Source organism: Podarcis erhardii (genome assembly GCF_964252035.2).
Source record: "Podarcis erhardii genome assembly, chromosome: 3".
NCBI classification, from domain to species: domain Eukaryota; kingdom Metazoa; phylum Chordata; class Lepidosauria; order Squamata; family Lacertidae; genus Podarcis; species Podarcis erhardii.
The window spans coordinates 74,823,263-74,851,003 of NC_138507.1; the positions used below are offsets into that span (position 1 = coordinate 74,823,263).

The 27,741-nt window shown below is 42.7% G+C and overlaps 2 protein-coding genes across 5 annotated transcripts in view; one reads left to right on the plus strand and one right to left on the minus strand.

Moving 5' to 3' along the window:
• Positions 1–27,741, minus strand: part of DYNLT2 (dynein light chain Tctex-type 2) — a 32,347-nt gene that overhangs the window by 2,218 nt on the left and 2,388 nt on the right. Inside the window, exons 2-3 of the mRNA XM_081855904.1 lie at positions 1,378–1,623; positions 314–523 (exon numbers count right to left, since the gene is read on the minus strand). Coding sequence (XP_081712030.1) covers positions 314–523; positions 1,378–1,458 — 291 coding nt within the window. The 5' untranslated portion in view covers positions 1,459–1,623. The remainder of the gene's footprint in view (positions 1–313; positions 524–1,377; positions 1,624–27,741) is intronic.
• ERMARD (ER membrane associated RNA degradation) lies at positions 1,545–22,267 on the plus strand. Of its 4 annotated transcripts, none has more exons than XM_081855846.1 (18): positions 1,545–1,638; positions 3,045–3,213; positions 4,192–4,331; positions 5,045–5,146; positions 8,906–8,995; positions 9,732–9,829; positions 10,215–10,351; positions 11,175–11,289; positions 13,289–13,391; positions 14,459–14,488; positions 15,076–15,144; positions 15,958–16,128; positions 17,723–17,806; positions 18,446–18,525; positions 19,153–19,281; positions 20,059–20,268; positions 21,165–21,278; positions 21,770–22,267. In XM_081855846.1, exons 1-18 carry the CDS (start codon positions 1,633–1,635, stop codon positions 21,930–21,932), a joined length of 2,010 nt encoding a protein of 669 aa, XP_081711972.1. In that variant the 5' UTR covers positions 1,545–1,632; the 3' UTR covers positions 21,933–22,267. The 4 variants fall into 4 exon arrangements, with proteins under 4 accessions (XP_081711972.1, XP_081711974.1, XP_081711973.1 ...); XM_081855847.1 differs by lacking the exon at positions 1,545–1,638 and adding an exon at positions 1,682–1,805; XM_081855848.1 differs by lacking the exon at positions 21,165–21,278.

The window sequence follows — 27,741 nt, forward strand, 5'->3', positions numbered from 1 at the left end:
GTGGTGGCCCAGAAGAGGGCATTTTGTAACCTGCCCTGGTTTTCAAATTCATGTAAATATTCTCTTTGAGTACAAAGGTTGTACATAAACCAAGACCATTTGAATTGTTCCTTAAAATCAAAATGCATCATATTAACATATAATAAAAAAACTGAGACTGATACCTTTACTATAGTAAACAATAGTCTATTATACACCAGTTTGCATGGTCAAATAAATTTTGAGGCATTGAGCAACTGCTAGTAGTGAGTTTGTATACCGTGTATAAAGTTTAGAAGCAGAACTAGTGCGTCATAACAAATCTTAACTCTACCTTTAAGATCTCTTCAGCTTTCTTCCTTATTACATGAGCCTCACATTTTCTATAGGGTTCCATTCTGTATGTGTTCGCATATTTTTGTCTTGCAAAACTAGCCTTGAACACCAAGAGCTCATTTCTTGTTATATCTGTAATAGACTCATCATCTGGGTCAAAACCTGGAATCTCATGGCTCGAAGCTCTGTGTCTCCCAATCTGTGAAGGCTGGAATGCCCCGTAATTAATTTAGGAATCACGTTATCACACTTTTAGGCTTCAAAATAATAATAATAAAGTTATAAGCATTATCAAATAATAAGGCAAGGTAACAAAATTGTCCAGTTGGCATTCACTGTTAACTCTTAACTTCTTAGCGAAAGTTTATCTTTATATTTATCCACAGTTTTCAACACTGAAATCAATGGGGAGCTTTTTGTAGCAGGCAGAGGTAGACTCAGGCCACATACACACCCAGACCCTCCTAGTGTCCCTAATTTGCCAGGGACAATCGTGTATTTACAGAAGCCATTTCAGTTTCTGATTTGATCCCGGAATGACCTGCTTTTCCTTGTTGTTGTTTAGTCGTTTAGTCGTGTCTGACTCTTCGTGACCCCATGGACCAGAGCACGCCAGGCACTCCTGTCTTCCACTCCCTCCCGCAGCTTGGTCAAACTCATCAGAGAAATGTTGGAGGGTATGGAGTTATCCAACCCCCGAGCCATCTAAAGGCAGCCGTGTATAGGGAAGCTGCACGTTGCATGAAAGACAGAACCTGTGGCGTCTCAATACTGCTAGCTAGCATCTCACTGACTCCACAATAAACACGTGTTAGCGTGTGGGTCGATCAGGACTCAAATCACCACTTAGCCATGAAGCTCACTGGGTGATCTCGGGGCTTAGAGGAGAACTATGTTCGAAAAGTGAGATCAATCGATCAATCAATGCAATCAATAAATATCGCAGGAGGGAAAGTGCAGGGAAAGCTCTTTGTGCGGAGCAGGGGAGAACGTTCTGCCCGGGAAGGCTCATGCGCCAAAGGCGCATGCGCACTTTGGACAGCCGCGCTCTCCGCCGCTTACCCGACTCAGTTCACTATGCTTCCTCGACGCCCCCGAGTGGTGAGAAGGGGTACTACTCAGCCTTTTCCTGTTTTTGTCCATGGCTTTGTCCGTATTCGCTCAGGCAAAACGGGGCGGGGCGGAGGGCGGCAGCCGCTCACAAGCTTTCCGACCAAACCGCCTGATAGGACGAGCGTTGCTCGAAGGGTTTCCCTTTCCTCGGTGACGTCACCAACCGCGACAGAAGCGACCGGGAGCTAAGAGAAGCTGAAAGGAATGGAGGTAAGTGTGTAGAGCTAGAAAGTGAAGAGTCGTACCCTCCGTCCGGGAAGGGGGCGGGAGGGCGGATATTTAACTCGCCTTCTCCTTGCTGCAACCTGTAGCGCTCCACCTGAGGGGCGAGAGCGTATATAGCTGCCTCTGCCTACAGAGTTGCTTTCTTCTGACGGGTGTGGAGATCAGCATAGTAGGTGGTTGTTCACACACATACACCAAGCACAGACTCCTGCAAAGTAGGGGTCATAATACTGGACTGCACTGCAGGGCTGATGTAAGCCAGGGTCACAAATGTGGCTCACCGCATTTCCAGGGCTGGACTTTTAATGCATGCTCACGTTACGCAAAATGCGTCTGCATCTTGTAAGGTAAACCATTAGGTCCAGTCGCGGACGACTCTGAGGTTGCGGCGCTCATCTCGCTTTACTGGCCAAGGGAGCTGGCGTTTGTCCGCAGACAGCTTTCCGGGTCACGTGGCCAGCATGACTAAGCCGCTTCTGGTGAACCAGAGCAGTGCAAGGAAACGCCGTTTACCTTCCTGCCGGAGCGGTACCTATTTATCTACTTGTACTTTGACGTGTTTTCGAACTGCTAGGTTGGCAGGAGCAGGGACCGAACAACGGGAGCTTCACACTGACTGACTGACTGCAGTTCTTAAGCTGTTCATAATCCAGTCTCTAGTCAAGTTGTGAACAATTGCATAGGGTAAAGAGATCTCGGCTCCATCAACACCCGCTGCTGCGTACACAGACAGAAATGAATTGGAACAGCCGGTGGGAAGAGCTGTCAAACAAACCAGGGAGAATGACAACTCCACTGTGCTCTAAGGTGGTCATACGAATACACAGTTGGTACCGTCAAACCTCAGTTGTCAAATGTAATCCATTCCGGAAGTCCATTTCGGTTTCCGAAATGTTCGAGAACCGAGGCGCGGCTTCCGATTGGCTGCAGGAGCTTCCTGCACTCAAGCAGAAGCCATGTTGGATGTTTGGCTTCCGAAAAATGTTCGAAAACGGGAACACTTCTGAGTTTTTGGCGTTCAGGAGCCGAAACGTTCCAAAACAGAGGCGTTCAGGAGATGAGGTTTGACAGTACATAAATGTGGTATAAAGTAGGATAGCCAACCTTTGGCCCGTCATATATTGCTGGACTACAACTCTCATCATCTTTGACTACTTGCCATGCTGGCTGGGGCTGATGGGAGTTGGGATCCAACAACTTCAGGAGGACCACAGATTAGCCACCCTGAAGGCAGCAATTTTGGCCATATGCCACATTTTAAAAACATATATTTACAATACTGATGTTCTACGGTGTGTTGTAGCTGTGCCTGTTGTGGGTCTATTTAAGAGAGTACTACAGTAGTTGTGTTGTTTTATACTTTTTTCATTATTTTTCACTTCTCATTTCAGATGCTGCTAGTTGATCCAGTCTCCACTTGTCTTTCCCCTACAGTGCACTATATGGTTTGTGAAGCTGGATTTGAGATAAAAGCAAACCTTTCTATTAGTAGCATTGTGTCCGACAAAGGCGAGATACACTGGAGAACAATCACAGAACGCATACAGTATGGAGAACCAGGTATGTGTTAAAATGGTGTGTGGATTGGTTAGCTAAGGTTGCAATTCCTAAGTACAGTTTTGTGATGTAGGCCCCATTAGACAAGTGAGACTTACTTTTTAATTAAACACATGCAGAGGATTGCACTGCAGATCCTAGAGCTTGTCTACATGTTTTCAGGCAATCATTTGGGCTAATTTAATAGAATTAAGGGTTACTATAACCATAGCAAACAAATATGTCCGACTTTTACACAGATTCTGCTTTAGAAAGATAATAATAATAATACCTTTATTGCCAATGTTCAACCTGTGTACAATGAAATTAACCAAGCCTCCCCACCCCTACAAACACTCAATCTCATTGCACTCTGTGTGCTTGTCGCACAACACACCAATCCCAAAAGTCAGTTGCACTATATTATTTTCTGTTCAGCAGTGTAATAGCCCACAGATAGAAACTGTTTTTTAGCCTGTTGGTACGACTGATTATACTTCTATATCTCCTGCCCGAGGGTAGAAGATTAAAGAGGCCCTGGCTGGGGTGTGAATTAACCCTGATATTTTTTCTCACTCTCCTAAGGCAACGATCCCTTGCAATGTCATCTAGCAGGCTCAGGGGACAGCCCATGATATCATGTGCTGTGTTCACCACCCTCTGTAACGACTTCGTGTCTGTGGCTGTCAAGCCAATGTACCACACTGTGATACAATATGAGAGGACAGTTTCTGTTGTGAACGAGTAAAAGGAGGTCATCAATTGTTGTTTAACATTGTTCTTTTGCAAGACCCTGAGAAAATGGAGTCTCTGTTGGGCCTTCCTAACCACCTGAGTTATATTGTTTTTCCAAGTGAGGTCTTCACTAAGGTAAACTCCCAGGAATTTAAAGGAAGAGACTAATTATTCAGGGGAAAACTTTTCTTTTAGATGTTTATACTTCATAAGAACATGAGTTTATTGATGCTCTCCTTGACTAGGCACTGCTTTTTTGTTTTTCAGATCAAACTGTGGATTATGTAAAAAGTGTGAGATCTTTAGGATCTTTGTGTGAATCTCTTCACTTATATCTACAATCCCTTACCAGGGAGCAATTTGAAGACCAGTTTGTAATCTGGTTCCAGTGGACGAACTGCTCAGAGGTATGACATAAGAGTCCAGAGAGCTAGATAGAGACCCTTACCTCTGTCTTTCTGTCCCTCTTGTGTGTATGTGCATGGACCAACACAGCTGCCTGCATTTTTGGACTCTCTTTTGTGGTGGTGCTTTGATGCAGGCTTCCTCAACCTTGACCCTCCAGATGTTTTTGGCCTACAACTCCCAGGAACCCTAGCTAGCAGGACCAGTGGTCAGGGATGATGGGAATTGTAGTCTCAAAACATCTGGAGGGCCAAGGTTGAGGAAGCCTGCTGTAGTGGAACTTAGTAGCTCTCCACATGAGATTTACAGATAATTTATTTAATTTAGATCCTGCCCTCCTTCTCAAAGGGCAGTAAATAACATCCTAAAAACATCCCAATACAGATGCAGACTGGGAAAGATCTTGACTCAAAAGGTCCTTAAAAGAGGAAGGTCTTCAATAGGTGCCAAAAACTCAACTGTCTTGGTGCCTGTTTAATTTTCAAGTGTGGGAACTCCAAAGGGTAGATTAAACTAGGATACAAATAATTTATTCTTTATGGAGTGGGAAGACTCTTTCCTTTTGTAATACTTGAAATGGTAATAAAGAAATGCTTGTGAATTTTTGTTCTTAACCTAAACTGCATTTGTAAGTTTATATAGCTGTTCTGTTCTCTCACTTTAAACGTTTTGTGCCACATGACTACCCTTGGTTTTCCTTTCTCCCAAACGGCAGGTATTTCTTGAAACGTTTGACGCTATAAAGAGTCCACATGCTACAGCCATTGCACTGAGCTTAATGAAGCTTACGGCATGTTTGGAACGAGCCTTGGGTGATGTAAGTGCTAAAATCTTCAGCTCTGCCAAGCTTTATGTTAATGAGGTCTTTTTGCACTGAAAGAAACAGTGTCTCCCTTCTTTTTCTGATAATTTTAAGATTGCAGGTTGAATATAATTTCCAGCTGGTTTCCGTATTTAAGTGTTGTGAGATGCTTGCTTACAGATGTTTACTGTGACCTTGTTTGCATGTCACTAAACCATAGTTGAACTAAACTGGTTTAAATGTGAACATGTAACCTGCTGGTACACACTGCTGAAATCGCAGATGCTTTGCTCCTCCCTTTCTCCTGCTATTCTGCTGGCAGCTTAGTAATGATATGGCCTAGCTTTACATCTTAACTGGGGCTCATGCTTTGTTTCTGCCCAGACAAACCGTGAGCGATAAGCCAAGAACAAACCTTAGCTGCTAGCAGCACAGTAAGAAGCTGCGGTTTTGTGCACATTCACATTTTAAACCATAGTTTAGTGTAACTGTGGCTTAAAGGGACAAGCAAAGCAGACCTGTAGAAGTGTCTGCAGAAAGAACCAAGTATGTCACTTGTTGCCTATGTGAGCACGGGACCCTACCATCTTGGATAAGCAGCCATGTGTCTGCCAGAGGTGCATGCCAATTGCACTGTGTCTTCCAGGAGCAGGAGCCTAGTGGGGCCTGGGACATTGGATGTCATGATGAGGAGGAGCAACTGTGAACCTAAGGGGTGGAGGGAAGATGCTGGGCCAGCCCCTTTTCCCCATTACCTCCCTTGGTACTCTGAATAATAGGCTAGGATTGCTGCATCGGAAGAAAGGGGTTGCGGGGGGGAAGAGGGAGGAGATGTCTAGCCTCTCATTTCCCTTTGTCCCCACACCCTTCGCTTGCCCGTGTGCAGAGCCTCCAAGAATGGTTCCGGAAAGGGCAGCCAAAATGATCAAGGGGGTGGAGCAACTCCTCTATGAGGAAAGGTTTCAGCTTTGGGGACTTACAGCATTAGAACTTGTAGACATCCAATGTTGGGATATTCAGAACGGGCAAAAGATAACACATCTTCACACTATAGTCCAGTAGCACCTTAGAAACCAACTAAGTTAGATCTGGGTATAAGCTTATACCCAGAACTAACTTAGTTGGTCTCTAAGGTGCTACTGGACTATTTTTTAATTTTTTATTTCGACTGCGTCAGACCAACACGGCTACCTATCTGAACCCACATCTTCACACAGTGAATGGTTGGTCACTTTGAGAACAGAATGCTGGACTATTCTGATTATTAAAAAGTAACTCACTTAAAGGAGCCCTTCTCATAAGTTTTAAGAGATTAAAATCATCTTGCTTTTCTTTCTATGTTTCTGTGCTAATAGCTGTTTTATACTTCTTCGTTTTGTTCAGAAACATTCCTAAGTTTTGGTTCAGTCCTTTTTCTCCATAGTGCCCCCTAAGCAAAAGTTACTATTGCTAATTTTATGTCATACTCTCAGGTTGATGGGATGTTATTATTTTGTGCCGTATTGTTAAACTCATTCACTGGTAGTCAAGGTCTGGGCATGTGTGTGAAAGAGTGTTCAGAAAAGATAGACTTTTGGTTGCTTATGGAAAATCCCTGCATACTTCATCAAGAATTTCGTTTTGATTGACTGTCAGCAAGACATGGAAAACTAAAACCTGGGATCCCTGGTTTGTAGATTTTGTTTTTAATGATTCTACTGGGTAACTAAGTAGCACATATGTGGAAAATCCTCAGCCAAGTACTGTTTAATGGACCCTTGTCTTTATGTATGAGGATGTATTATTGCTCCTTACCCAGTCCTGCTCCACACTACTTGTGGGCTGAGCAAAGCCACCAAGCATCAGAATTGCATTTTTACTAATGAATAGTTCCACCAGTTTTGGTGGGACTAGTAAATCTATTTAGGATTGCATTACATGTCCCCTCCCCACTTTTCCATTACTTCTCCCTTTGTCAAGAACATCAGTCATACATTCTTAATCCATTGATGTTCAGTAATCTTGGACTGGTGCTAGAGATAGAATCATAGAATCATAGAGTTGGAAGAGACCACAAGGGCCATCAAGTCCAACCTCCTGCCAAACAGAAAACACCATCAGAGCACTCCTGACATATGGTTGTCAAGCCTCTGCTTAAAGACCTCCAAAGAAGGAGACTCCACCACACTCCTTGGCAGCAAATTCCACTGTCGAACAGCTCTTACTGTCAGGAAGTTCTTCCTAATGTTTAGGTGGAATCTTCTTTCTTGTAGTTTGGAACCATTGCTCCGTGTCCGCTTCTCTGGAGCAGCAGAAAACAACCTTTCTCCCTCCTCTATGTGACATCCTTTTATATATTTGAACATGGCTATCATATCACCCCTTAACCTCCTCTTCTCCAGGCTAAACATGCCCAGCTCCCTTAGCCGTTCTTCATAAGGCATCGTTTCCAGGCCTTTGACCATTTTGGTTGCCCTCCTCTGGACACGTTCCAGTTTGTCCGTATCCTTCTTGAACTGTGGTGCCCAGAACTGGACACAGTACTCCAGGTGGGGTCTGACCAGCAGCACTATTACTTCCCTTGATCTAGATGCAATACTCCTATTGATGCAGCCCAGAATTGCATTGGCTTTTTTAGCTGCCGCGTCACACTGTTGGCTCATGTCAAGTTTGTGGTCAACCAAGACTCCTAGATCCTTTTCACATGTACTGCTCTCAAGCCAGGTGTCACCCATCTTGTATTTGTGCCTCTCATTTCTTTTGCCCAAGTGCAATACTTTACATTTCTCCCTATTAAAATTCATCTTGTTTGTTTTGGCCCAGTTCTCTAATCTGTCAAGGTCGTTTTGAAGTGTGATCCTGTCCTCTGGGGTGTTAGCCACCCCTCCCAGTTTGGTGTCATCTGCAAATTTGATCAGGATGCCCTTGAGTCATCATCCAAGTCGTTGATAAAGATGTTGAATAAGACCGGGCCCAAGACAGAACCCTGTGGCACTCCACTAGTCACTCTTCTCCAGGATGAAGAGGAACCATTGATGAGCACCCTTTGGGTTCGGTCAGTCAGCCAGTTACAAATCCACTGAGTGGTAGCATAGTCAAGTCCGCATTTTACCAGCTTCTTTACAAGAATATCATGGGGCACCTTGTCAAATGCCTTGCTGAAATCAAGGTAGGCTACATCCACTGCATTCCCTTCATCTACCAGGCTTGTAATTCTGTCAAAAAACGAGATCAGGTTAGTCTGACATGACTTATTTTTCAGAAATCCATGCTAACTATTGGTGATCACAGCATTCCTTTCTAGGTGCTCACAGACTGTTTGCTTAATGATCTGCTCCAGAATCTTCCCTAGTATTGATGTCAGACTGACTGGGCGGTAATTATTTGGGTCCTCTCTTTCCCCCTTTTTGAAAATAGGGACAACATTTGCCCTCCTCCAGTCTGCCGGGACTTCGCCTGTTCTCCAGATGCTTGGGTAGGATTCACATCTTCTTTCCTGACAGATAAAATCAAGGTTTACATAGGCTCCCTTTCTTCTTTCTCTGACCAAGTCAGGCCCTTGGTCCATCTAGTTCAGAATTGTCTGTGTTGACTGGCAATGGCTCTCCAGGATTTTTGACCGGGGATATTTGCAGCCCTGCCTGGAGATGCCAGGGACTGACTGTTTTCCAGAGTTGCCTTGAGATTATTCTTTTAAACAGAAAAGAGAGAAAAAGTTTTGCACAATGCTTTAAACAATTTACTTGTTTGCATGTTTTGAGAAGGCAAAATGTGTTCTTTTGTTTTGATTTCCAGGTGTTCTTATTAATTGGCAAAGACTGTCCTTTTCTCCTGCGCGACTTGCTTGTGTCTCAGGAACTTGCCACAGTCTTTGGGCAATCAGTGGTGAGTGTCTTGCATGTGGTGTTTATTTTTATTCACAAGCTTTTAATTTTTGTCCATTTTGAGTTTTAAGACTCTCGGTGTCCTTGCTGCTTAAATTACTATGGAATGCAGAGAGCTCCAGACCTTTTGACTGGTATTGTTTCTAGGAGCCTATGATGCTCTTCTTTTCTACTACTTTGTGCCCAGTGAAGAGGTTTTAGAGGGCAGGAGCTGTGGGTGTGCTGAAACTCAACATCAGCACCTGACATTTGCTAGGGCCTGCCAGGGCTGATGCCTTTCCATTTCCCCCACCCAATGGCCTCCACTTCAACAGTGGAGTGGCCCAACTGCAATGAGTTGCAAGCCCAGCTTGTCACAGCACCACTGAGCAAGTAGCAATGGTTACGCAGCTGCGGCAATGCTATGATGGGCCAGAATCCGGCTCATTACAGCCCTGTTACTGCCATATAAGTCCTTAGGTGAGAGGGAGACTGGTGATTGACCCATGCCTTTGTGCTCAGGTGGGAACAAATGCAAGTTGGAGGCTGCAGTAGTGCTAGCACTTGGAGGCCAAAGTGGCAGCATCTATTTGTCTCATTCAGCTCTATGGGGGCGACATGCACACCAGCAATAGCCTGTCCAAGGTCCTTAAAAACCTGGAGCTGTTTGTATGTCTGGAGCAGCCCCTCTCCTCCAATCCATGACACTGATGTTATGTCAAAGTTTGAATCCGTTTCCTATATTTTGTTAAAATTAGATGGATGTTCTCAGAGTGTTCATTGGATCTCCAGATGGTCTGAATCTTCGTAATATTCTGTGGCATGGATTTGCATCACCCCAGGAAATTCCTGTGAAGTAAGGCTGCAAGTTATTTATTTGTGGGTGGGATTTTTTGTGGGGTGAGTTGTCTCTTTCTTACTGGTCATAGCAGGAACACAGTTGCACCGCTGGAAGAATGCTGGATGAGTCCGCTGTCCAGCAGAGGATTAGTCTGCTCATATCCCACTGAAGATACAAAGCACCTGAACTAAGAGCAGGATTGCAGCCTTGCTCTTTAAGTTTCCCAAACACTATTGCTTGGGAGATGTTTTAACAGTGTGTTTCTAGACCAGCCTTCGCCCACCTGTATGCTGGCTGGGGCTAAGGGAAGTTGTAGTCCACCAACATCTGGAAGGGGCACCAGGTTGGCAAAGCCTGTTCTGGATGTTTCTAATTTTATTGTATATCATAATTTGCCTAGATATTCCTCTATGCTGCTTTGTTTAACGGCAGGATTGGGACAACTGCTAAAGACTTACCTCCAGCAAACTCAGTCTACTTTAGTTCATCGACCTTACGTATCTTTCAGCAACTTGAAAGAGCTGCACGTTTTTCCAGGTGAGCATGTTTGTTGCAGCTCACCATTTGTAAAGGTTTATTCGGATGTATTATGCTTCTTGAACATTTTCTGTTTCTCATAAGAATTTTGCCCAGATCCAGAGACTTCAGTCTTTGTGGAAAACCAGGTTTATGGGTGCAAGTTGTGTACTGGGTGTTAAGAAATCTGTTGTAAGGAAAATGACAGTATGTGCCCGACACAGTCCCGTCCAGATTTCAGAAAACCTCGGACATTTAAAAATCATGCTGTTCTAGCATGCATTTTTAAGATCTAGTGGCCATTTAAGCTTGGGAACCATCCAAGCCCACGGATGAATCTGTCTATTTCAGTTCCTCTCAATTTTTCATTATACCATTCTTAAGTTCAGTTCTCCATTTCTGTTTCAGTTTGCAAAGATTTTTTTAAAAATAAAAATCAGCAGCATTCCAGTGCACTTTCCTCCTAGTATATACATTTGTATAGGCAGACTCCACTAATAGGCTTTTTTGTAGGTTATTTTCACTAATATATGTGCATCATTAATGCAGCGGTAAGGTGCCACTTCTCGTTTCTTTGCTATGGGCCTCACTGAGCAGCAATATTAGAGCTCACAATTTAACTTTGAAAGGTTTCTACATAGTTAACTGAAGAGCTGTTAGGCTACAGGTCTTCCTCCGGTGGTTGGAGTCTAGGAAGAAATGGTTTGTCTCCGTTTCTTCTTTTACAGTCTTAAATTCACTTCAGCAAATTTCCTCTTCATCCAAGGTCAAATTTAACACGTCTTGTTACTCCCATCCAAGGTGACAAAGTTTTATACTCCAAGTTCTTCTCTGTTGCTCGTAGATCTTAATCATGAATTGTTGTCCTTGGCTGATGAATTAGTACTCAAATCAAATATTGTATTAAGAACCATGTTGCCTTTTTGGATTACTGCACTATCATCATTTAGACAATGCAGGTAAGAAGTGTAGCATTTTCCCCTAGTCTTCTTTTTTGAAATATATATAAAACCAGTTAAAGCATAGATTTATTCAGTGCTTTTTCTCTGGGGGGATGCAGGGGTATGCACACCCCTAAACATTTTGTGAATCTAAGTTTGGCTTCATTGAGGGGCAGTATTTCAATATGAGTAGGAAAATGAGAGTACCCCTAAACATTATTTTTCTATAGGAAAAAAAGCACTGGATTTATTTATATTAGGATCCCGGGCATCATCTGTTCAATTTGCAGGCTTCGTTTGCCTGATTGTCATCGGTTGCCACATTCAAGTAGCCCAAGCAACAAAATGTGATATGTAAGAGCTATGACTACCCTACTATGGGAACATAGGAATCTGCCTACTACTGAGTCGGAAGATTGGGCCATCTAGCTTTCTAATGTCTACACTGCCCTGAAGCAGCTCTCAAGGGTTTCCGATGGAGAGCCCTTCTCAGCACTACCTAGAGATGTTAGAGGACAGTCTCAGACCTCCTACCTGCGAAGCAAATGCTATACCACTGAGCTTCAGTGCTATCATGAAAGCAGCTCTTGCTTTCCACAAAGAAGGCCACACAGGGTTCTGCACCATCAAGGTCTCATTTGAAATACTTTGATGTAAAAATGCTCCCTTGATATTAAAGTCCAGAGTGCCCGTGGAGGGATCGCAGAGTCAAAGAGTTTCCCCATTTCCTCAAGCAGCCGCTTGGATGCCCCAGGCTCAGGGCTGGATTTAGGTTTGATGAGGCCCTGAGCTACTGAAGGTAATGGGGCCCTTTATATGTCCAGCTGTCCTTTGTCAACAATAAATTGTCACTGTTTTTTGGTGTTGAATGTATGCTATATGGTAATTTATGGACCTAATAGGTATCTAAAGCCATTTGCACATATTGCCATGCAACCAGTCCATGCAGAATGTAGGTATCCTATATATAGAAGTGAGCAAACCAGTGATATTTTAGGGAGCAGGCTAGCAGGTGGCGCCCATGACTTACATCATAGGAGCCTACACAACGCAAAATACTTTTGCTGTATGTAGTTGTAATGGTTGTAAGGGGGTTACTTGTGCGTAAATTGCCTTCAGATTAGTCAGTTTGTTTGCTCAACCATGTTTAGGGTTAGAGCTCGCCCTCCGTGACCTGTTAGTCACTTGCAGAATCCGTCGGTGGGCGTTTCTTGAACCTCTTCCAGCATAAAAGCTGTTTGACCCCAAGTCTCCTCCTATGTTCCCTGCGCGGAACGCGTCTGCGCAAGTGAGGGGAAGGCAGGGGCGTGCCAGCGCTCTCTCCACTAGATTCGGGTGAAGGGTCTTGGAGCCCTGTCACCAATTCCTCCATCTCCCTCTCATCTCTATTGGTGTTACGCTGAATTCCTTCCCCCCTGCTGGTCCCCTCTCCGGCATCGCTCTGGAGCCCTGCCTCCGCCTGTCGCTCTGCTTGCTCTGATGTCAGTTCCCTGACAGTAGTTTTTATTTTACTTGCTTTTTATCTTATATTTTGGAAATGTACATCCAGTGTTTTTTTCCTTTAATTTTTTTTTTTGGGGGGGGCCCAAGAGAGTGGGGCCCTAAGTTATAGCTTGTTTAGCTTATACGTAAATCCGGCACTGCCCAGGCTTCTAGGCTTCTCTGAAACCAAAGGCTATAGCAGGGGTTCCCAGTCTTTGAAGGTTGATGAACACATTTGGAATTTTGTCAAGAGGAAGTCTCAAGGGTGGTCTCACTAAACGTTTGCTATGGGAAAATGTGCCCCCCAAAGACTGGGAACCCTCATAAAATAGCTGTAGAAATGAGTAAACACTGCTGTTCACTCACTCACTCACACCCCATCCCTGTGATTGCATACTGCTTCCGCTCCTTGTGCCTTTATTTCAAATATCTGAGACAACAATATCCAGCCTGAATCAGGCTTGTTAAGTTCATATTTTCATGAAAGAAGAGAAATGTGTAGTGGAAATCAATCTCGCTGTAATATTTCTTTCAGATATGCAGACTGTGTTATACTGTTACTACCTCAGCTGGAGAGTGGACTTAGGTTGCTTTTCACAAAAGTTAATAAATGTCCTAGCAGACTAATGACTGCTGAGGTAATTTTTTCTTTTTCTTTTAAAAAAACATTTAATTTTCAGATTTTAAAATTTACAAACAATTGTCACAGAACCAAAACAAAAAGAGAATTCCATAAATTCCTAAGGACTTCCCTCCTCACCTTTGTGGGTCCTTATGTTAACTTTTTTCTTCCTGCATCTTCTCTATTAATTCAATTCTATTAAATCTCCATTACAACCATAGTCCAACCTTAAACTACAAGTGTCATTCCAGTCCTACTAATAATTTTAATTGTTTACAATGATGGCTGAGGTAATTCCCCCCCCCCCCTTGTTGGTCACTTCTAAAAAAAAACACACCTCTAGTCACATCTGTTATTAATTGGTACCACATAATGGTCCAGTTTGAATGTACAGTTCCCAGCTTGATAAACCGTAGTTTGGCAGCCAGGAATGAAGGATGAGATCACACACCCTGCCTAGTCCCTTCCTCAGTGCACAGATTCTGGTTAGCTTGAACCACAGTTTCCCCTTAATAGAGGGTACAGTGGTGCCTCACAAGACGAAATTAATCCGTTCCGCGAGTCTCTTCGTCTTGCGGTTTTTTCGTCTTGCGAAGCACGGCTATTGGCGGCTTAGCGGCTATTGATGGCTTAGCGGCTTTAAGAAAAAGGAAACAAACTCGCAAGACACTTCATCTTGCGAAGCAAGCCTATAGGGAAATTCGTCTTGCGGAACGACTCAAAAAACGGAAAACTCTTTCGTCTAGCGAGTTTTTTGTCTTGCGAGGCATTCGTCTTGCGGGGCACCACTGTAAAAATCAGCTGAGCGCTGGGATAGTGAGCAATTTTATTTTGATTTGTTCATTATTTAGAGTCTTGTGGAAATTGTCTTGGAGGGGAATAGGGGTCTCGCAGCAACTCTCATCACGCTTAACAAACTACAGCTCCCAGAATTCTTTGGGTGACGCTACAACTGTTTAAAGTGGTATCATAGCACTTTAAATTATTGTGTGAATGTGGCCAGAGTATGACTTAATTTAAATCAACCTGTATTTTCCCTCCAGAAATTAAACAGCAGTGACATTTTTATTTTCTCTTTTCTAGTCATCTTCTCTTTATACCACTTTCGATGAGGTAAGTTGACCATGTGGTTCATTGGAGTACGTGACATGATACTAGGGACGCGGGTTGCACTGTGGTCTAAACCACTGAGCCTCTTGGGCTTGCCAATCAGAAGGTTGGTGGTTCGATTCCCCGCAATGGAGTGAGCTCCTGTTGCTCTGTCCCAGCTCCTGCCAACCTAGCAGTTCGAAAGCATGCCAGTACAAGTAGATAAATAGGTACTGCTGTGGCCGGAAGGTAAACCGCATTTCCGTGCGCTTTGACACTTGTCACGGTCCTCTGTGTGCCAGAAGCGGTTTAGTCCTGCTGGCCACATGACCCAGAAAGCTTTCTGGACAAATGCTCCCTTGGCCTGAAAGCGAGATGAGCACCGCAACCCCTTAGTCACGTTTGACTGAACTTAACTGTCCAGGGGTCCTTTACCTTTTACCTTTCAACATGATACTATAGTTGGTTGGTTGAAGTAGTAAGGTTTTTTTTAGAAAATGATGTTCAATTATAAAAAAAGATTATTTTTTAAAATGCAGGATGCCTTATAATTATGTCTTAGTTATAAAGCTTTGGGTTATTTGACATTTGTATCTATTTTTTATATCTAGATGCTAGCAAAACAGTTGCATAATGAAGAAGCCAATCAGCTTCCTTTAGTTCTTGGTGAATCAGCAATGGTAAGATGATGGATTTTGGCTTATTGAATTTAAAATGAAAAGCCCATAGCTTTCTAGGGCTCATTTATTGAGTAATAAGTGCCAGTAGAGCTTACTTCTGAGTTGATATTGCATAGGACTGCACTTGTGGGTATTTTGTAATAAGGCAACTCACTCTTCCAACACACCTGGGCTATCTTGGGTGAGCACAATGTTATTTTTATAACGTTAATTCATTGTCATATTAATTCATGCAGCACTAAGGTATAAGTAACTCTTTCAAATCTGTAGGACTCAAGTACCTAAACTTATATTCTCTATGAAGCAAGCAGTTCAGTGCTGAATATTTGCAGCATGGATAGAATTAAAAGATCATTAGAATGCTTTAGTATGGAAAAAAAGTTAAATGGTGATAATGAAGTCAGCCATACAGACAGGGTTGTCACCTTTGCTGGTTTTGAAACTGTTCAACAGGGATTTTGCATGTTGCATCCTAATAGTGAAAGTGATTAATGTTGTATAAGAGACTATTCTCCATTTGCAGATCTGCAAACAAGTTGGCATGTGCTCTGGCAGCTCTAAGCAATTGAACAATGAGAAATAATGAGTTCTCAAATGAGCAGATTTTCATAATCATCTATATCAGAAACTTAACTTCCAGTAGGATTTTGCTCTTGTAGAAGGGAAGCAAACAAATGTTTGCTCTGGCTTTATTTCCACCCTCTCTGGATTGGATCTAGAAACGCTTTTCTACATATCAAAGGCACCTTGCCTGCATAGAAGGGCCTTTTCTTTTCTTTTTACATTTCACACTACTTGTCTTGTTTTTTGTAGGAATTTCTTTGGGATTTCTTGAACCACCAAGAAGGCCCACGTGTCAGAGATCATCTGAGCCATGGAGAGAGCAGCTTGAATGTCTTCCCGAGAGAAATAGCCAATTCGATTCTTTCATTTTCTATTACCCTCCTGTACAGATTTTCTAAAGGTGACATAGCTGCAGTCAAGGTAGGGGCCAATTTTGGTGCAGCAAGACCTATTTATGTGAAACCTATGCTTCCTTATACCCAAAATCTGGAAAGATCTGGATGTGAAGACTATCTTATCCAACTATCATATGACTTAGGCACTTCTTTTATGGGCAGAGTGAGCAGGATCCAAAGTGCCATGCATGGTTCCACTTTTTACGAGTCTGTCACATTCCCTAAAAAGTTACTTCGGAAGGTCTGGAGACCCTCCTGAGTAGAATCTGATTTTGTATGAGGAGCTATTTCCAGAAGAGAAACTCGGCAATCCCTCTGTGTCCCTAAACCAGGCTTCCTCAAACTCGGCCCTCCAGATGTTTTGAGACTACAATTCCCACCATCCCTGACCACTGGTCCCTCTAGCTAGGAATCATGGGAGTTGTAGGCCAAAAACATCTGGAGGGCCGAGTTTGAGGAAGCCTTCCCTAAAGAAATGCCTTGGGATACATGCATGGCCTCTTTGGATTGTGGCCAGTGAGCTACAGCTGTAGTATAGAACAACCTTCCCGAACCTGGTGCCATCCACATATTTTGGTCTACAGCTGCTACCATTCGAGGCCAGTGGCCTGATGGGAACTGTAGTCCAAAAAATCTGGAGGGCAGCAAATTGAGGAAGACCATACTGTAGATATCTTACATTATGTAAGCTATCTTAACATTGGAAAGATAGGAGCCATCCCTGTTCTGCTGTCCTAACATTTCTGTCAAATGGTTTTTATTTCTTTTATTCTTTAGCATGCAGGGTTTTTCAGCTTGCTCTTCATCCATTCATTCTGGCTTATATTACTAGATCTGTAAATACTGAAACAGATCTACGATCAAAATGGGCCTGGGATATGGGATCTTTAACCCTTTTCACTCATGCTGCCCCTCCCCAAGCTATTAGCCCTTCCGCAGCAAAAACAAAGGATGATTTAGATTGGGGAAAATGGAGGGAAAGGGTTAACTATTCCCAACAGCCTTGGTCTGACCAAAGTCTGAACCCACCCATACCTACTTGAAACGTTATTTCAAAAGCAAACAAGGGAGATCCAGTCACAGATGCATTAAGTCCATTTTTGTTCCAAACATGGTTGATCCACAGGAAGGAGTAGTTTCGTGTTGGAAACCGCTCATCCGCATGTGTAGGTTTCATCAGAATCTAGGGCAGTGCATAGTAGTTGATACCTTTATTTTCATATATATTTTTTGTATATAAAGCATCCTAGGCTGGATCCAGACTTGCTCCCTCTGACAGGAAAGGCTCCTGTATCCATGGAGAGATCTAGGATCCAGCAAAGGCTTCCCACTGGAGGAAGAGGAGCAGTTTTCATTGATCCTTGACACCGCCTTCCATGCTTTTCAGGGGTCTTCAGGGGAAAGGAGGAATCAACAAAGGTCATTTCTCACCCCTCATTTCCTCCTGCAAAAGCAGAACTCCAGTGAGCACAAGTCTGGATCCAACTTCATACAATACCTTAACATTGTTAAGTACAGTACAGTTAGCCTCAGTGGAATTGATTGCAATACTATCTACAGAAAATAATTCAAAATATATTTACATTTTAACCATGAATTTTAATTTATTTTCAAACCAGGAACACTCATTCCTAAAACCACTTATGAGCTGTGCAGATTGCTATTGTTCCCAATTTCATCCAATAGCCCAACTTAAGAAGCAGGTATATTGCCTTTATCATCCTCTTTGTCGTTCAGTAGTGAGTTTATCTCTCTTGAGCTTTTAAATAGACTGAAAAATAGCCATTGGTCACATCCACACCATGCAATTAAAGCACATTGCTTCCCCCAGTCCTGGGGATTAGAGCTCTGTGATGGGTAAAGTACAGTTCCAGATTTTGGGGCGGGGGGGGGGGGAGATTCACTTTCAACCGTCCTGTCAAAGTTAGTAGGAAACTCAAACATGTGCATACAGAATAGGTTTGTGTGCTAAATCACTGTTTGACAACACCAAAAGAGTCCAGTTGAAAGTTATAGACTGTCAGAGAAGTTTAATCAGGAATGGATTCATATCACATGTGACTTCAGGTTAGGAAGGTCTGCTAAAAAGTCAATGGCAAATAAAAGTGTTGGGCTGAATTCTAAGAACCAAAACTCTCAGAATGAGGCTTTCTGATCTCTTCATACTGTATGCCTCAACATTACCTAAAAAGCCAGTCCTGAAGATCAGGGGACCTTTTGTGGAGATGTGGGATTGGGGGGGGGGGGGGCAGGAGCAATGAAAACTGTAGCCTTTGGGCTAATAGACCTACCTGCAAATTTCATCTATAGAATTATTTATAGATCTCTTTTTCACTTTCTAGGTACTGAAGTGCATAAAAAGCATTCATTCATGGTCTGTTCTTCCTCTAATGCCTGAAGAGCAAGTTCAAGAAATTGGAGGGTAATGCCTGTTTCTCCTGCTCCTTTTTATGGTTAGAGGTGTATGTTGGGGTGTCAGTCTATGCTTTCTTGCAAACCCTTCTTCCTATTTACATAATTCTAGACTGCTGTACAAAGATTCAAATGTGGAGGTAACTGATGAGCCAGACATTTGGTTAGTTTGAATATATGTATGCGTTTAGGTTGTCTGTCCCATCTTATCTTGAGGGCTCATAGCAGATCACTGTGAAAGCAAGTGATTGTATCAACAGACAATGCATCCAAACATTTAGAACCTTTGGAGTTCCCAACCTGTCATGCTGAAAGAGACTCCTGTCTGTGACCATGGTAGGGAAATGTTGAGCGAGTTAAAGCAGCAAGACTGTATAACCTTTTTAAAACAAAACAAAACAAAAAACCAGGCCACCACCTCAATCAGCATCACAGTCTAGGATTTCATCGTCTTAGAATTTGGGAGATAACCAAGGATAACACACCCAAGAATATATTGGTTGATTTGAGGTCACGCAAAAATAGAATTATTATTTATTTGATAGTTCTTTTTGTTCTAAGTAATACATATTTGAAGAGCTCTCAAATACGATTCTGAGAATGATCATTAATATCTTGGTTTTCTTTTGTTTTTAAGGTCAGGAAAAGATACTGATGATGTTCCTTGTATGTTTGCGACTGCCGATATTTTATCTCAACTACAACCCTACTTGTCTCACAGTATCAGACTTCTAGGTGATCCTGTGGAGGAGGTTATAACTGAGAAGTAAGTTCTGTAACACTTTCGCTGCTTTTTGCCAAATCTGAAAGTACACTGTAGTCCTATGACTTACCTTTTTGGTGATGCTTTTTGTTAGCTCTGGAGTTCCATTTCTATTAAATATAGGGACTGCCTCATGAGATAAGTTTGAGCCATAATGCCCATGTTCAGATGCTCTGTTCTCCAGTCTTTCAAGCACATGCTTTGTCCTTTCCTGCACATGCCTCAGATGCATAGCTTACAAGAACTCTTCTTGGTGTGTCAGGGTTTGCCATAGCAACTGGACCAGCAAACTGGCTTTAATGATCCCTCCAAACAAAGATTGTAAACTATGGTTTGGCTACATTCATATATGACAATAAACCACAGTTTAGCATTACAAGAATAAGCCCAGCATCCCTGAGCTTGCATGCTCCCCCTTCCTTCTCCTCTTCCACAGCAAAGCCACAAGGAGGGGATTGGAAGTTCCCATGTCCCTTTTAGATTAGCCACAGCTTAGCATGTCCTTCAAGTCCCAACATTCTATCTGATTATATAGATGGAATAGATCATGCAGGTGGAATTAGCTGGCATTGATGGCAAACAGTACCCATTTATTATAAAAGAGGCAAATGTGATTATTTCTTCAAATTTCTTTAATTTGGAAGAACAATCAGTTTGCCTCTTTTTATGGATGTAGTTTGCACTAGAATTAGCTTGCATTTATGGCAATCCGGCTGAACATTAGTTCTATTTTACGGCAGCTAAAAGAGCACTGAATAAATGGTATATTTTTTTATTTAGGTTATTGGCTGATCTCTGCAGCAAGCATCTTCATGTCCTCTTCTGCCCACGTTCTGTCCTGGAGATTGTCGTGGTGCTTCGTCAGATAAGCAACCAGTGCCACCAAGTGTCATGTCAAGTCATTTCCACTTGTGAAACCAGGTACAAGCAGTGGACAAACAAATCGCTGAGATCACGCCAGAGGCACAACTATCTGCGCATGAGAAGGAGGTGGGGTTTTTTCTTTACTTTTGAAGGAATGGGAGTGAACATGTAATTGAAAATATTTTCAAAATAAACAATTTGTTAAACAGATCTCAAGTATTACAAGAGAGAGAGAAATAGACAGAATGAGTGCATATAATATTCTAGATCTGTATTCATATACACATGTGCATGCATATATATATATATATCACAAAGACTACATCCAGACTTGCTTAATCCCACTGAAAATGAAAGTGGGACTTGATTTTCATGGGACCTAAATGCAACTGATGTAGTCTAGATTCTTACACAATAAATATAACACAGAGATAAGCTAATAAATGAAGCTTGTGTTCTGCAAGTATTGCTCTGTGTTTCTGACTGATGCTGAAAGACACTCGCCCCAAACACGGGGAGCCCTCCGGAGGGCTCCCTGTGCTTCGGGCAATAGGCTGCCGCCCCAAGCCTCGCGCGCCTGGCGGGAGCTCCTTTTGGAGGGGAAAAAGTGCGTCCTATGGGGCGAAAAATACGGTAGCTAAAGGGATACAAGGAGGCAGAGATCTGAGGGGAGAGAAAGAGAGATTGTCAGTTAGCAAACAGCAGAAAATCTCTCCTGGCTGAGTGTCTTGATCCAGGTGTTGCAGGCTAATATAACCTTCACTTAATCCATTTAACCTATTTGACATTAACATCCAGCACCACATAAAAAGTATACTTATATGCTTGTCACTGCTTTATAGAGTCTTTTATGGTTTTTATTGCATTTTTTTACTTTATGCTCTTAAAATTTGTAAGCTGCTTGGAGACTCCTCATGGGGCAGTGAATTAAAAACAGCAAGAAGAACAGTATAGCAATATGTTTTCTCGTTGGCTTAATTGTTCCTAAAGCTTTTGTTTTCAAATATTTTTTCTTCTTCTAGTATTAAATTTCTATCTCCAGTCTTGCAACTAATTTTAATTTTGATTACGCTGGAACTAATCCATGTCCATACTGCTGGTGAACAGAACACTCCTGGATATCAACATTACCTAAAGTGAGTACATTCTAGCTTTAGTCAAGTAATACACAAAGCTCCTTTCAACCACTGATTATTATCTGACTGTTTCCACCTAGTGATTTGTAATCCTTGACATTCCTTAATCAGCTGCAATATGAAGAATGAGTTGGCAGCACTCTTCACTACACCTTTCAGCATTCTGGAGCAGGAAGAAGGTGGTACCACCAGTATCTCAGTACTACACCTCTTAGTTGTTGTTCGGGCTTCCCAAAGGACCTGGAATAAAGATGTTGCTTTAAATGTGTGACTGCATTTAACATGACTTGGTGTTTCCTCCCCGCCTTTACAAATTGCAGCCACTGGAAGGGGGCAGTGTGGTCCAGAAATGTCTTTCTGCAACTGCAAAAGCAATGCAATGATGGCTTTTCCAGGGAAAGCATCTGTTTGACAATATATTTTAATGTCTGATGGTTTTTGAAAAAGGCTTTCCTTTTTGGTGTCACAATTGTATTTCCTCTTCCACACAGGTTTCTAAAGGTGATCTTGAAGTACACTGAGAATCTGGTGACTTACACAAGCCCGGAAAAAAATAAATGGGAAGAAGTGACAGAGCTTACGCAGAACGCTTTGCTAAAAATCAGAACTGTCTTAGGGAAGCAGCAGTTGCTTGTGCAGTTGGCTAATTCCTAATGAATGTAATGCCTCATTAGACCTTTACACCTTTAAGTTTAATGGACATGTCTGACCAGTTTCTACACCTGTCCCGAGTTCACATTGCCCAAAGTTAACAATCAGCAACAGTCTGCAGGAGGTGTCTTTTTCCCATTAGGATGAATAATCACATTTTGTGGACCTGTTAACCGAGCCAGAACTGGGAATCAGCCTGACCCCTCCTTTTTCACAAGGTACTGTTCATTTGCTCTGCAATGTATTTTATAATAACTTGAATGTATTCTGCCAACTCAGAGGAGTGTAAGACACATTTTTAAAATTCTCTTAATAAACTCGCTTGATTTTGTTTTTTATCTTGCCTTTGGAGTGGGTGAGTTGAGAGAAACGAAGTACCATCAGAAGGCAAACATGACATATGCTGTCCCTCTTTGCTTTTTCCACTGTTTGATTAGTATATAAAAAATTGATTTTGTATTTTTAAAATTCAATATTAGTTTAATTCCTGTTGACCAAAGGAAAGGTTCACTCTTCTACAGCATCTGTTGACAGTTAGCCTTGTAAATCCTGCCTTGTCATATATCTTGCCTATTAAGGTACAGCTGCAATTAACAGGAATAAGCACAAGGTGGCAATGTTGCATAACTTAAATAACACCACAGTTTTTCACCTTTGCATCTGATCCTGCCCAAATGGTGACAAATGCTTCTTCACATTCTATAGACTTTCCTCACAGGGATGTTTCCCACCCCCTTGCAAATTTAAAATGGAATGCCACTATGTTCAATTTCTTTTGTTTTCTTGTACTGAAATAAATCAAGTCATGTTTCTCTCTCAAACATTTTTTACTTTCCCCCGCCAAAAATTTATGTTCTACAATATTCTCTCAACTTAAACTACCTTACAAGGTCGTTTGGTGAATAAAATGGGGAGGGGGTGAAGAACTATGTTCACCACCGTGGGCAATTTAGAGGAAAGCTGAAATAGAAATAAATAAAATGTGTCAACCTGACTTAGATGATTTGCTAATATTCACTTAATCGAGATGATCTCATTTTCTAACAAAATGCTAATCAAGCGTTTCTCAGACTTTATGAAGCAGTTTTTCTCTCCCCCCCCCCCCACTTTCTTAAAATACAGTGGTGCCTCGCAAGACGAAAAGAATCCGTTCCGCGATTCTCTTCATCTAGCGGTTTTTTCGTCTTGCGAAGCAAGCCCATTGACAGCTTAGCGGATTAGCGCTATTAGCGGTCTAGCGGCTTATCAGCGGATCAGCTGAGAGGCGGCTTATCAGCGGATCAGCTGTTAAGCGGCTTAGCGCTTAGGAAAAGGGCGGAAAAAGCGGGAAAAACCCCGCGGGAAGTCGCAAGATTTTTTCGTCTTGCGAAGCAACCCCATACAGAAATTCGTTTAGCGAAGCGCCTCCAAAACGGAAAACCCTTTCGTCTAGCGGGTTTTCCGTCTTGCGAGGCATTCGTCTTGCGGGGCACCACTGTACTAGATTCCCCCATGCCTATTCCCAAATATACAAAGCTAACGGGGGGTGCTTCCAGATGGTAGCTGTGTTTTGGTGGAATTCAATCAGATTCAGGTTGCGCAATTACAGTAGACTGGGAGGCCTTGTGTAACAAATTTACTTTCACCCAAAGACCAGACCTTTTTCCGTTAAGGAAAGTGACATGGAGGCGAAGTGTGGGATAATGCTTCATCACATCATATAACCTGCCAGCAAACAAACCCAGTTATACACGTCTAGCTCCTGTCCCCCTCGTGGTCAAACTCGTATGGTTGGTATTCAAGTATGTTTTGCTCAGCACAGACCTATTGAACTTAATTGACCTAACTTAGTTGCGTCCATTAATTTCAGTGGGTTTCCTCTGAAAACTCAGTTGAATATCAGCCTATGCAAATCCACAGCCATGTTGTTCTTCCACCTAGCTCCAGCACAAACCACCTCTCCTGCTTCGTCTCTGTGGTGCAGCAGCAGCCCTCATCATCCAGGGTCCTGTGGCAAAGTATTACATACCTCCTTTCAGCAATCCCACCAGGGTTTTTTGTAACCCCACACTTTTGTTTTTTTAAGGCTCTTGAAGCCTTCACAGGTATAAAAAAATAATTCTGAATCTTCCTCCTCAGCTGATGTCCTGTCTTCTCTAGGGGTTTGTCCTCCCCTTTCAGGTGGAGAAGCAACATGCTAGTGCCCAAGGTAGAAGATAAGCAAATAAACTCACTGTTTTGATATTGGTTGCTCTCCTTCATTGAGGAACCGTTTTCCTAAGGAAAAGTGTGGTGGTAAATAACAAATGTGAAGGTGACGGAAGCCCACGTACGAGCCCCTTTTGCCAAAGCTGCGCCAAGAATTCAAAACATTTTTCAACCCCTCAGGGGTTTGAGGGCAAAACCCTCCTGGAAAAATGTGGTGTGCAAGGGAGAAACGTGTCTGAAATATTCACGGTGTTGCCACTTGACATTATGAAATGGCCAAGCATTTTCTCTTCTCATTGCTTGTTTTTGAAAAAGCCCTGCAGTACTCACATAGGTCCAAGGCTCCCTCCACTACAAAAGCAAATTTAGGGCAGCACGACTGGTTCTGATGCACTAGGGTGCTGAGCCTAGGGCAGGGGTCAGCAAACTTGCTCAGCAGGGGGCCGGTCCACTGTCCCTCAGACATTGAGGGGGGGACTATATATTTTTTTGGGGGGGGGAATGAACAAATTCCTATGCCCCACAAATAACCCAGAGATGCATTTTAAATAAAAGGACACATTCTACTCCTGTAAAAACTGTAAAAACATGCTGATTCCCGGACTGTCCGTGGGCCAGATTATTTATTTATACATACATACATACATACATACATACATACATACATACTCCACCCATCTGGCTGGGTTTCCCCAGCCACTCTGGTTCGCTTCCAACAAAACATTAAAATACAATATGCATCAAACATTAAAAGCTTCCCTAAACAGAGCTGCCTTCAGGTGTCTTCTAAAAGACTGGTAGTTGTTGTTCTCTTTGACAGATTGTGGGAGGGCGTTCCACAGGGCAGTGCCACTACCGAGAAGGCCCTCTGCCTGGTTCCCTTTAACTTGGCTTCTTGCAGTGAGGGAACCGCCAGAAGGCCCTCGGCGCTGGACCTTAGTGTCCAGGCGGAACGATGGGGGTGGAGACGCTCCTTCAGGTATACTGGACCGAGGCCATTTAGGGCTTTAAAGGTCAGCACCAACACTTTGAATTGTGCCTGGAAACGTACTGGGAGCCAATGCAGGTCCTTCAATTTAGAAGGTGATTGGGCGGGATCTGGCCCCCGGGCCTTAGTTTGCCTACCCATGGCCTAGGGAGTCCTAAAGGGCATTGCTACTATTACATAGTGAATTGAGGAAAACAGAAGGTAAGAGGTGGAAGAGTGCCGGACTTTGAATCCAAAATCTGCCCCAGTCCACAGCTGCCCACCAGCCACACTTCCAGGTGAGACACAGTAACATAAACAGCAAAGCTTCTCAAAAATTCTATCGAAGTCTCTCTTTTTCGCTTCTCATTCCATTCCCAGACCCCAAACACAACAGATAAAGCAGCAAAAAAGTGGTCCCTATTTTTGCACGTGGATACTATTTTTAGGTAACACTCTGGCTGTATATTCAGCACAGTTAGTCCAAAGAAAATCACTGGTTTTGTGCTGGCTGTTCATCAGCACAGAATTGTGTTATTTAATCTTTACAGCAAGGCTGGATCCTAAGAGCAAGCTAATGTGGTGGTTGCCCAGTAATGTGTCTAGCTTCAAGCAGCAGTATTTGTTTTTGTTTTTTTGTTTTTGTTTTTAGCAGCAGTATTTGTGACAGAGTGCCCTGGCTCGCATCATCCATGGTTTGCAGAAAGCATGCCTATTTCTCCCTCTTGTCCTAGCAGAAAAAGGTCATTGCCCTCCCACCCTTGAGCTTGGGTGGCAGATCTGCTCAATCTGCTGTACAGAAGATCAGATGAAACCAAAAGCAATAACAGATTGATAGACCAATTCATGGCAGCGATGAGCTATTTTACTGCACTTGAATCTTATGTTTCAAAACTATTAAAAAGTAAAATGAAATGAAGACTAAGCAGGCTGTGAGAATGAATGAAAGTCTTGCAGGGATAGAGTGGGACTCGGAGCCGCTCATGAGCCAAAAAACAACAACAACCCCAGTGAAAGCTTTTTGAACAGTTTACACCATTAGTTTTTAGGCTTCAGTTTTGCTTTATCTGTGCTTCTGTCTTCCTACCACCAGGCAGAGGGCCTTCTCAGTAGTGGCACCTGCCCTGTGGATTGCCCTCCCAGCAGATGTCAAGGCAATAAATAACTATTTTAATTTTAAAAGACAACTGAAGGCGGCCCTGTTTAAGGAAGTTTTTAATGTCTAATGCTGTATTGCTTTTAATATTCAGTTGGGAGCCGCCCAGAGTGGCTGGGGAAACCCAGCCAGATGGGTGGGGTATAAATAATAAATTATATTATTATTATTATTATTATTATTATTATTATTATTATTATTATTACCATCACCTGGAATAACATTTTGCTTTCAGCCAGTCACGGTGTGGGGTGTATTAAAAGATGCCACCCTCATGTTTTAAATGAAAATGTGTTCTTCTGAGGGTGGCAAGCAAATGAGGGGGAACAATAAACGTCCGTGGGATTGTCAGCCTCTGCCTCCATGTTGGGTGTATTATGTATGTTATTGTGATGTGGCAAATGGGTGAACCAACACTGAAGACTCAACCATTTATTTGTCTTAAATATATATATATATGAATCTGACGATAAACATCTCTGGGGAGCCAGCTGAGGGACAATTACAGAAGTGATAGCCATTAAATTGATGGCATGTCTCTGGCCTCTTGAGTCGTATGTTGTAAAAGAAATACGGATGGGGTATATTTCATGGGATGAATAATGGCTTGTGTGGGGGGAATAAGTAATGATTACAATGTGCAGATGTGGCTCAGCCCCTGTCTTGTCTCCCTAGATTTAGGATTGAGTAAGGTGCTTGTATAGTCCTCTTCCCATCGGAGGCTGATTTGAAATCAGACTAATCACTGACCCCATGATCAGGAAAACCCTAGCTAGGAGGTTGGAGAATTGAAACTCTGAACTTTGCTATTTTATAAGATTTTTTAAAAACAAAGCCTGGACCATTAGACCTTCATTTCTAAGCTTCTCTTCTCTAAAGGGAATGAGATCAATCCATCCAGTCACCTATTTATTCATGTACCACCTTTCCAGGAGAAAATTGCACATCAGATGCATTATAGCAAATGGAACAGCACCCATAGTCAAACTGCAATACTGAACAAATACAACATTGCCATTTCAATATGCTCAAGGCAGCTGTTAGAACAGCAAAAGAAAAAAAGGGGGAGGGGAGAGGAAAGGCTGTAGATATTGTTGGAATTCTTACTCTCTAATGACACTCTTTGGCTTTTATTGTGCACTTTATTGTTTTATTGATTGCAAGCTGCCTCAGGCAAATGGGAGGAGGCAGGTTATAACTGTAAAAAGAAAATAAAACCATTGATAAAAATGTATCCATCTCTGGAATACCTTCCTGAGCTAGGCCTCCGGCGAAACCATCAGTCATTGTGCTAATACCAGAAGGCAGACTGACATTTTTTCAGGGGCAATATTTTCCATGTGCTGGACTGAGGCCTATTCACATGTGAGGGAATGGCTGTAACACGTGAGGGAATGGCTGTGGTAGGGTACCTGAGATTCCCGGTTCAATCCCCAGCACCCCCATGTAGGGCTGTGAAAGGATTTCTCCTAAAATCCTGGACAGCTGCTGCCAGGTAACCT

Excerpts from the sequence above, each read along its gene's own strand:
- ERMARD (XM_081855846.1), top strand. Across the intron at positions 3,214-4,191 it reads CATACAGTATGGAGAACCAG|ATCAAACTGTGGATTATGTA; the intron begins GTATGTGTTAAA and ends TTTGTTTTTCAG. Across the intron at positions 5,147-8,905 it reads TGGAACGAGCCTTGGGTGAT|GTGTTCTTATTAATTGGCAA; the intron begins GTAAGTGCTAAA and ends TTTGATTTCCAG.